At 42.1% G+C, this 10,547-nt stretch overlaps 1 protein-coding gene across 3 annotated transcripts; it reads left to right on the top strand.

Moving 5' to 3' along the window:
• Positions 1-8,243: 8,243 nt before the first annotated feature.
• On the top strand, positions 8,244-10,385 carry nkapd1 (NKAP domain containing 1). Of its 3 annotated transcripts, none has more exons than XM_027013640.2 (6): positions 8,244-8,333; positions 8,918-8,992; positions 9,101-9,204; positions 9,296-9,448; positions 9,561-9,614; positions 9,753-10,385. In XM_027013640.2, the coding sequence occupies exons 2-6, from the start codon at positions 8,924-8,926 to the stop codon at positions 10,159-10,161; spliced, it is 789 nt and encodes a 262-aa protein (XP_026869441.1). In that variant the 5' UTR covers positions 8,244-8,333; positions 8,918-8,923; the 3' UTR covers positions 10,162-10,385. The 3 variants fall into 3 exon arrangements, with proteins under 3 accessions (XP_026869441.1, XP_026869442.1, XP_035390151.1); XM_027013641.2 differs by having other exon boundaries at positions 8,256-8,306; XM_035534258.1 differs by lacking the exon at positions 8,244-8,333 and adding an exon at positions 8,343-8,785.
• The last annotated feature ends 162 nt before the right edge of the window (positions 10,386-10,547 follow it).

Below are 10,547 nucleotides of genomic sequence, written 5' to 3'. Positions count from 1 at the left end.
TATCCCCCCACAGGTCCACCAGTAAAGTGGAGGTGTGAACGGAGGTGTGATCTCCACCTACCCTTCCCATGGGGCTCTTCAATCATGTCCCTGTTACTGTCTCTACCCCTGTCCCAGTCACTGTTGTCTGACAAGTCCCTAAATCTCCCTTTGTTTCCCTGCCCCTATCTGTTAGTGTGTCAATTCCAGTGTCTGTTGTTGTTCTGGTCCCTGTCTTCCTCCCTACATTTCTGCCCACATGTTACCTAGGAAGGAGCCCTGGGACCAGTTTTGCCCTGTCCCTCGGGTCCTGGGGGACCTGTTGTGCCTCCCCTTGGGTTGGCACAGGGTTTGGTTTCCCCACTTCCCTTGTGAGGTGAGCTGCTCCTTCTGCTGCTCCTGAACTCATTGGGCTCCCAGGTTTAAGCCCTTGGCGCTAGCTTGGGGGCCTTCATGCCGGTGATTGGCGCTCCAGATGTCACGGCCTTGGGGTGGGGTTAGTCACTCATCCATATCACCTGTCCCTTGTCACAGCCCATGTTAAGTTATTTATTTAGGTCCCTGTGTCAGTAGTGTTTGTCTGTGTTTGACCCTGTTTCTCACATTGTACTTTGTTTTCAACGTCGGTTAAGTCTTGTGTTTTGTTTTGGTTTTGTTTCTGTTTTTATAAAAGACTTCTGTTCATTACGGAGACTTACCTAAGCATCCTGCTTCCTCGCCACGTCTCAGCATTACAAAACTAAAGGAAAGCTTGTCAATGAGGTTAACAGTGTGAGTGGAGACATAAGTGATGACTAGATTATAGTTTATTCAGGACCCCAATGGCCTGTAGGTAGAGGCTTTTCTTCTTCATCTGAAGGGAACAACAAATGTGGGTTTTGACTAGCTGCTCAAAGAACTACATGACTGTAGAGGACTTGGCAAATTACAGTTAGTACAACTTGAGCAATTGAGGGTTAAGGGTCTTCCTCAGGGGCTCAGCAGTGGCAAATTGGCCATGGTGCGGCTTAAACTGGCAATCTTCCAATTACTAGTCAAGTACCATAACCACTGAGCTACCACTGCCCCACTGCACTGACCATGTCTTGAATGATGATCTTCTTAAAGTATGTATGAATCAAAGACAGTGTAAGGGAGCAATTAAAAATGTATGTGAACACTTAGCTAGCTTGACACCACACTGTAATAAACAACATGGCAGCTGGTGGAATGTAGTTTGTATAAAGCTAGGGATGGCATCACAGACTCTCTAAAATAATAATAATATAAAATAGCAAGGAAGAATTAATAGTTGATCAATTGTTTATCTTTAGACAAACAAAATTTGGATGCTGCAGGTATATTAAATCCTTCCTTTTTATAAAGGTTCATCATAACTTAACAACATAACTCATCATATCTTAATGGCTGAGGTGTCATGCCAGAAGCATTTGAAGCCTCATCTGTGCAATGTAGATTTTAGTCTGCACTGACCATGTCTCATTCACTAGGCTGCTGTGGCAGTAGCTGATGAAAGAAAGTGCTGCATAGTCTATGCAAACCTACCCGGACGTACGTGGAACTATATGGACCTACCCGGAGGTACGTGGAACTATATGGACCTACCCGGAGGTACGTGGAACTATGTGGGACTATGTGTACCTATCTGGACCTACCTGGACCTATGCAGACAATAGGTCACTTCAGACGCCAAGGCAGTTATGGCAGCATTTCCAATTGATTTCAAAATGTAGAGCTTCATGATCACTGGTGCAATAGCTGCACCACACATAAAGGACCAAGCTGGTGTGCAGGTTCCCTGCCACCAGAGGTCACCACCTGCCCCACCTGCCTTGAAGCACTTATGGACAGTGTCTACCCATTCCAAATACAGATACAATCCTTCTGAGCCGTGAACGTCATGGTTGACGCATTCGGCCAGATCACCGACATCAGCCGCACCACTCCTCAAGACCTCCACCTGGATTTTGTCACCTATATTGAGTTTTCTCTTGTATTTTTGGCCAATTTGTTCACAATAAAATAAAAACACCTGATTCTCACATATAAGAGTGTGCCAGACTTCTGTTTGTGGACCTGTGGGCTCAGCATTCAGAACACTCAATAATTACTCCTGAAATATTACTGAAGAAACCTTACGAGATGAAGGTCAGTCAGTCCATATGCAAATGGTTCCACAATTTCCTAACTAGAACCACTATGTTTAAGTGGATTCCTGCCTCGTTCTTTGACTCACTCAGCACAAGTGCACCACAAGGCTGTGTGCTCTTACCTCTCACCTGAATCAGGTCTCCATTCTATTGCAATAAATCAGGTACCAGAATATCTCCAGAAACCTTCCACCCTGGACTTTTTTCTGAAGTTCTCATCTTATAAAACGCTTTAAGATGCTCAAAAACCAAAACCAACAGGCACAGGAAAGGTTTTTTCATTAGGCCAGATTGATGCTGAACCACCATCCTACGCTGGAAACACCACAGTCCAACTAGAAAACATTTACATTTATATTTACAGCATTTGGCAGACGCTGTTATCCAGAGCGACTTACAAAATCACTACACAAGCACCTCACACAACCTGCAGTGAACTCTCATATTTATTTAACTGCACATAATTTTTTTTAATTTTTTTAATTATGTGATGGCTAAGGCTATGCTCTCAGCAACTGCTTTAAGCACCTGGTCATGGCGAAACATATAGCAACCGTCCACAAGTGCCTTTGGATAGCTACTGAGGAGATGTTCCAAAGAGTGTCTTCCAGAGCAAAGGAGGCAGGTAGGTGTCTTGTTCTTTCCCCAAGCAAGAAGGTTTGCTGGACTTGGCAGGGCATCGTAAACCGCCTGCACTAGGAACTGGACATGATGGAAGTCTGCCTGCATGATGTTTAACCAGGAAATCCTGCACTGCACTGTATTCTCCCACCTAGTCTACGCTCTCTGTTGCCGGAGTCCCACCGCCCTGCTGACTTGCTCTTCCTCCACACCTGCTCGGATCTCTTTCTGGAGTAGATGGTGTCTCTCCCTGCCCTGAGCTTTGCTGACCTGGGTCTTTGGGAAGTAACCCAAGCCCGCTCTGCCCATCGCCAAACTACCAACCAGTGCCTTTTGTCTGACGCGAGACTCTGCCACCTCCACTTCCTATTCAGCCTGCCATTTCCTTCCTGTCCTCACCTCAGTGCCGGCTGATGACACTTTACAGTCTCTGGAGTCCCTGTGCTGTTGGACTTCTCTTGTGCATGCAACCTTAAACTCTTCAGTGAGGCCACTGAAGGGTAGCTGCAAGATATTACTTGTCCCATACAGCGCTGCACTGGTGAGACTCCATGGGAGGCCCAGCCACTTTCGGAGGAAACTGCTGATCTTTCTTTCCAGGGACTCAACTGTTGTCAGTAGACCAGCAGAGGCCACAAGACTCGGTAGAATGGAAAGCTGGTAGATCCAGGCTTTAAATCTACCAGGCAGGTCGTACTTGTCGACCTTAGTGAGCCAAGCTCCAAGCTCGTCATTGCACTTCTGGATGGCAGCTGAATCTTTCAGGCTTGCATCAAATAGCTTCCCTAAACTCTTGACTGGTTGTACTGAGATGGAAGGAATACCAATTCCAGAGATTAAAAAATGGTACTTATCAGTCACTTTCCCTCTCTTCAGCACCAAGGATGAGCTTAAAGCTCATCCTTGCCCAGGTGATAATTCTCTCAAGTCCTTGTATGATCCATCTGCTCCCTGGGACAGATGTAGTCATGATGGTAAGGTCATCCATGATCGCTCTAATGGGGGGCTTCCATACGCCAGTCTTGGTTAGGGGCCTCTGCATTCCACCTCGGCTGACTTGACCACCATGTTCATGGCAAGGGCAAAGAAAATAACAGAGATGGTACAGTCTGTTATTATTCCTTTCCCAAGACGATGCCTGTCTGATGTTATTGACCCAGAAGTGATCCTCAACCTGAAATTATGGTAGTAATCTCGGATCAGATCCTTGATCTCACTGGGAACATGGTGGCGGTGAAGTGCAAACTCGACCAGTTTCTGTGGTATGGACCCATAAGCATTGGCCAGGTCCAACCACAACACAATTAGGTCACCTCTGTTCTCATGGGCCTCTCTGAGCTGTGTAAGTACCCCCGTGTGCTCCAAACATCCAGAAACTGCCGGAATCCCAGCTTTCTGTACTGAGGTGTTGATAAAGTTGTTCTTGAGGAGAAACTCAGTCAGTCTTCCTGAGACGATGCTAAAAAACACCTTCCATACCACACTCAATAATGAAATTGATCGAAACTGGTTGATGTTTCTCAAGTTCTCCTCTTTTGGCATCCAAACTCTGTCAGCACACCTCCACTGGTCAGAGACTCTACCCCTTCGCCATATCACCTTCAACATCCTCCATAGGAAGTTCAGGACAATGTAAATTATTGTGGAATCATGCCTTGTACATTTATCCCTAATGTTTCTTGTGGTATATACTTTAAATTGTGCTGTGTATTTATTCCATAATTGTCAGTAATGCCAGTGCACCCATGTCCTTTCAGCATTGTACTCTGTGTTTTAGTGTATGCACCAAAGCTAAAAATTATAGGGAGTTGTAAGTTGAGGAAGTCATGCACATGATGAGATGTTCTGGTTCTTATATCTTTTCATGGTGACCAACCAATGGGGTGTCATCTGTCATCTGCCATCAGCAATGTGTAATTTCCAAAGAAAAGATTAATTTTAGTCAGCATCTGCTATGTGTCCCACACTACACCAAGTCAGATGATTTAAATGCCACAATTTCATCACATTCCTTACTGAACTAAGGGGAAATTCTGAAATGTTATGAGAACATAGAAGTATAAGCTCACGTGGCAATGTCACGTTTGTCTAGATAACTACAGAAAAACGTCCCTGGAGGAAAGTGGAGTGTAACACCATTCCCTCACCATTACCTCACCATTACCTCACCATTACCTCACTTAGACAATGTTGGCAGATTTTGTTAGACATTTGTTCTCGTCTTTCATTTAAGAATGGTTGAATTAAGTAAAAAAAGTTTAGAAGATCTTTATATTACAAATGATAAGACAGAACATTTATCTTCTGAAGAGAACATATAAACCACATTTAAGATTAATTTAATTGCTATATTTTTTTGGAATATACAGTACCCACAAATGACAAGAAATCGTAATACATGATGGAAGAGGATCATGGGCTTTACCTCATTCATTTTTAATCTTACTGGAATACGGTGCTGCCCCAATACTTTATTACTCTAAATGGAGGCAAGGCCATAGCCGTGAACAGAAAACTGGGGGAACCAAAAACAGGACAAATGAAATTCTTCTTCTTCTTTTTCTTCTTCTTATTATTACCTTCTCCTTACCACCATTACTTGGTGTTCACTATCAATATTTGCTCTTTTTCTCACTCACCTGTTAGACACCTGCCCTCTCCACTGTGTCAACAGAGTGGACAGGAAAGAAATATTATCAGTAAACAATTGATATTTTTGCCATAATATTCAGGAATGGACCATTAACAATTTCTGATTGTCAACACATTATTCACAATGTTATGACTTTACTCAAACTCCAATGCCATTTATCATGAGCAAGCACAACTACACAGGTTACTGTACGAATATGCAATACATTAAAGCTCCTACTCTCTACATGTTCATATGCATTATTACAATGATTGACACTTTACTGAGACTTCAAGTGGGATTTCTAACAAATATAACAATACATAAAAACATTAAATATGCCCGAGACGATTGTTGGACGATGCATGAATGTGTGGCTAATTAACTAAATACAGATAATGATAGCTGACATCAGTAGTGATGGTTGATTGATTTACCATTCGCAAATTGGCCCATTTTCATCAAATATGCTTCCACTTAGTACAATTACTTCAGTGCAAAACAATGTATTTATGTTAAAGTTACTGTTCTCTGCAAATCAGAGCTGTTAGCTTGTCAGCAGTGGTGGGTGTTACAATAATAATTGTAACAATAATAATAACTGTCTCATCGACAACCGATGGGAACACTGACAGATCCTAACACTGCACAAAGCTAGTGAGTGAAATATTTGTATTTTTTATCTCAATATATTGCGGGGGGGACATTTTGAGCGTATTTGAATATTGGAGGGAGGGTACTGTGCCTTGACTGGAGGGCTGTTTTATTCTGTCTGCTCAGGTTTCCTTCTTTCTTGTCTTGCCTGATCAGCCTGTGTGTTATTTAGCTTTCTACTTCCCCACCTGCTCATGAATCGAGGACAACATTTCCACGTGGACCAGTTTACCCGTAATGTGCTGTCCGTTCAGAAGTTCAACAAGTTTAACAAGAGGCGTAACTGAACTGTCTGCACTGCACACCACGGAACATCACTGAACATCACTGCACACCATGGAACATCACTGAACATCACCTCACACCACGGAACATCACTGAACATCACTGCACACCACAGAACATCACTGAACATCACTGCACACCACGGAACATCACTGAACATCACTGAACACCACTGAACATCACTGAACATCACTGCACATCACTGAACACCACTGAACATCTCTGAACATCACTGCACATCACTGCACATCACTGAAAACCACTGAACATCACTTGTTTCACCTGTTGTGGGATTTGCTGTCTTGTGTGGAAAACAAAAGCAAGAGAACATAGCAGTCATGCGCTGGCAACACACACACATAGCAACAGACACACACACACACACACACAAACACACACACACACACAAACACACACACACACACACACTCACACACACACACACACACACACACACACACAAACACACACACACACACACACTCACACACACACACACACACTCACACACACACACACACAACACACAACACACACACACACACAAACACACACACACACACACAAACACACAAACACACACACAAACACACACACACAAACACACACACACACAAACACACAAACACACACACACACACAAACACACACACACACAAACACACACAAACACACACACACACATAGCAACAGACACACACACACACACACATACACACACAAACACACATACACACACAAACACACATACACACACAAACACACACAAACACACACACACACACACATACACTCACACACACAAACACACACACACACACATAGCAACACACACACACACAAACACACACACACACATAGCAACAGACACACACACACAAACACACACACACACATAGCAACAGAAATATAGCAACATAGCAGATGACAGTCTGAGCTGCAGAGGACAGAAGAAGAGGAACTTGCCAGCAGCATAATCTACTATGATTTATGAGCACTGAAAAGCAAACCAGAACACAAACAGAAAAGTTATATTACATTCAATTTTCTATCCACAGAACACATTTTTAAAATACATATTTTTTACATTTACATTCACATATACGGCATTTAGCAGACACTCTTATCCAGAGCGACTTACAAAAGTGCTTTATTATTTACTCATAGAACACATCCTAGTACAGTAGCGTATCTTGGAGTCCAATATACCAATGAATATTATGTCCAATATTTATTGATATAATCATATAACAAACTGTCACAAAATAATGATTTGGATAATATAATTTATGATGTTAAGTAACTGCTGTATCTGTTTTATTCACATGCCCTGGAATGGTAATGAGGGCTGGGATTGAGTTGGGCCAGCCTGAGCCATTCACTAAGATGGTGGGAGGTCATGTTTTCTGATGCGGTTTAGGTGCCACTCAAAACTCATCTACAGGAATGCATTGTTGACTACAGAATTTCCAGTATAGAAGTGGATTCCACATGGAAAGTGTTTTTTTTATTATTACCTGTAGTTATTGTACTTGTTATTTCACTAATGTAATGTTGTCATCATACAAACATTGTTTTGTTTGCTCTTTGTTCTTGTTTTTGTTATGTGGCAAAACAAGAGTAGTCACACTTGGCCTAAAGCCTTTTTTTCAGGGTGTATCAATACCCTGAAAAAAAGCTTTTAGAAAGGATAAACACTATGTTTTCATACCAAAGAAAAATCTTATGTGTGTGTGTGTGTGTGAGAGAGAGAGAGAGAGAGAGAGAGAGAGAGAGAGAGAGAGAGAGAGAGAGAGAGAGACACGCACTCTATAATACTGGTGTTAGTACTGGTTTGAATGGTAAAGCAGCTGTTCAACCACACGACCGTTTGTGTCCTTTAGTGGGCAGTAAAGGGCCTTGCAGCGCGCTAGAAAGGAAACGATGTAGGGAAGTGTTTTGGATTGTTGTTGTTTTTTAAGGTAGACCGAGGACAACAGGTTCAGGTTGGTTTTGTAAGCTAGATACTAAAGGCAAGTTTATATTTACACCCGTTAAATGATATTTTAATCATCTTTGTGATATATTGTTGTATTTGGTTATTTGAAGTTAGTTAATTTAGATAAATATCTGAGTCCCTGGTTAGCTAGCATGTGAGGTTGCTAGCTAGCTAACAATGCTGAAATGTTACCAGTTATCTTAGCTAGCCAGCTAGCTTCCTGCATACTCAGCTTAGTATTTGCTTAACAACATTAAACAAATTACATCTGTTCGTATTATAGCAGTTGTGGCTACGAAGGTGTCGTCTATCTTACAACTTGACCGAACTAGCTAGCCAACTGGTAGCCCCTAGCTAACTTATGTCATTTTGTTCATCTTGTGTAGTAATGGATAAAGAGTTTCTCTCTAAGATGAGTTCAGATTGAGTCTGGGTTAAAAATGTGTCATTTACAGCAGTACAAGCTGATAAACTTAACGAATAGAGGTAAATCAGCACCTGGTGCTTGGTTGAACATTTGCTACGTAATGTTTCATTTGGTATTTCCTTCTTAAGACGGTGCCCTTGCCTCATTGCAAAACTTACTTTAATTTGTGCTTATTTGTGATATAATTGTAGGGTGTCATGTCGAGGGTTCCAGTGGGTAAGGTATTGCTTCGAAATGTTATCAGACACACAGATGCTCACAACAAGGTTCGTCTCTGATGTAATTGTTTCTCTATCAACTTGTCGAAAAATAAACCAGTGACTGGTACTATAGATATTACCGTTGTTTGCTTATTGTTCGTTGAATAAATAAAGATTCAGGAGGAGTCCGAGATGTGGAAACTACGAGACATGGAGCTACAGGGCTCTTCTGCTAACGCCCCATCACACAGATGGATGACGAGTAGACCCTGGGCAAGGTTCAAGTCCATCCTGCTGCTCACCATAGAACCCGTTAATGTCGGTGCCTGCCAAGTGCCATTTTATGCTGACGACTGTGTGCTTCCACAGGGGCAACATGCACTGTGACAGATGCTTCGAAGACTCAGAAGGATCTGCACGGGACAGGCTTGGCGAAAGAGAATGTCTGTCTGAAAGAGATGAACGAGAGGCTCGATACTGGACACGAAAACTGTACGAGTTTGAGGCCAGTGATCCAGACAGGTGATTGTTTATGCTCAGTGCTAGGTTCTCAAGTATTAATAATAGTTTCATTTACTTGGTTTTCAGTTTGAATTACAATGTGTAAATTAGGGAATCTTATTTCCCTACCTAGATGGGGTCATAGTGGTTTTAAGGAGCTTTATCCAGAGCAGTTTGAATCAGATGGGTAAGGTTCAACCATTTTAATGCCATTAATTCTTCAAAGGTAGTTTTTTGATGTTGTCTTTTATGTTTTGCTAGTGCCACACAAGCTTCATAATACTCTCTCTTCCTTTTGTTCATGTGGTCTGGTATTTTAATGCAGAGGGGCTGACTGCAATCGAAGCCAGAAAAACGGCAAAGAGAAAATGTCCTCTAGTAGACGGAAAAGTTCCAGAAAATCCTCTAAGAGGAAGAAGAAAAAGAAGAAGAGGCAGAAGTCTGCAGGGCTGGGCACGGCATCTGACAGCAGCCTGGCAGACTGCCTGGGCATGAAACCGAAGAGGAAGCGCAGCAAAAGCAAGCACAACCATCGAAAGAAGAAGCGCAGAGACCAAGCGAGAGAGGAAGGCAACAGTGAATCAGACACTAGTGAATCAGACACGGGGACGGAAAGCACTCACAGGAAGAAGCACAGAACTGCATCAGACGCCCACAGAGAGCCTGAAAGGAAAAAACGGAAAAACTGGAAATCGGCCAACGAAGAGAGATCCGAGGAAGACTCGGAGGACTGAATGTACAAGTCACTGATCTCAGCTTGGTACAGACTGCTGATGTCGAATTCAACATACATGATTCAGACTGTTTAGATATGTTTAGATTTGCAGGTTGTTATTGTGGAGTCCTCTCCCTGACCTGTATACCTCACTCGAAAGAAACTTGATAACTCTTTTCTACTGGCAGGGCGACAAGCAAGTTTGTTTTTCTAGTCTTTTAATGATGTCGTCATATATATATATATATATATATATATATATATATATATATATATATATATATATATATATATATATATATATATATATATATATATATATATATATTTTAAAAATCCTGTCGTGGTTGTATGATTTGTAGTATTTGTATACATCATGACCATTTTCTATGATTTTTAGCCAAG

Source organism: Electrophorus electricus, chromosome 15 (genome assembly GCF_013358815.1).
Source record: "Electrophorus electricus isolate fEleEle1 chromosome 15, fEleEle1.pri, whole genome shotgun sequence".
Taxonomy (NCBI): Eukaryota; Metazoa; Chordata; class Actinopteri; order Gymnotiformes; family Gymnotidae; genus Electrophorus; species Electrophorus electricus.
This window is presented reverse-complemented; position numbering and strand designations above follow the sequence as displayed.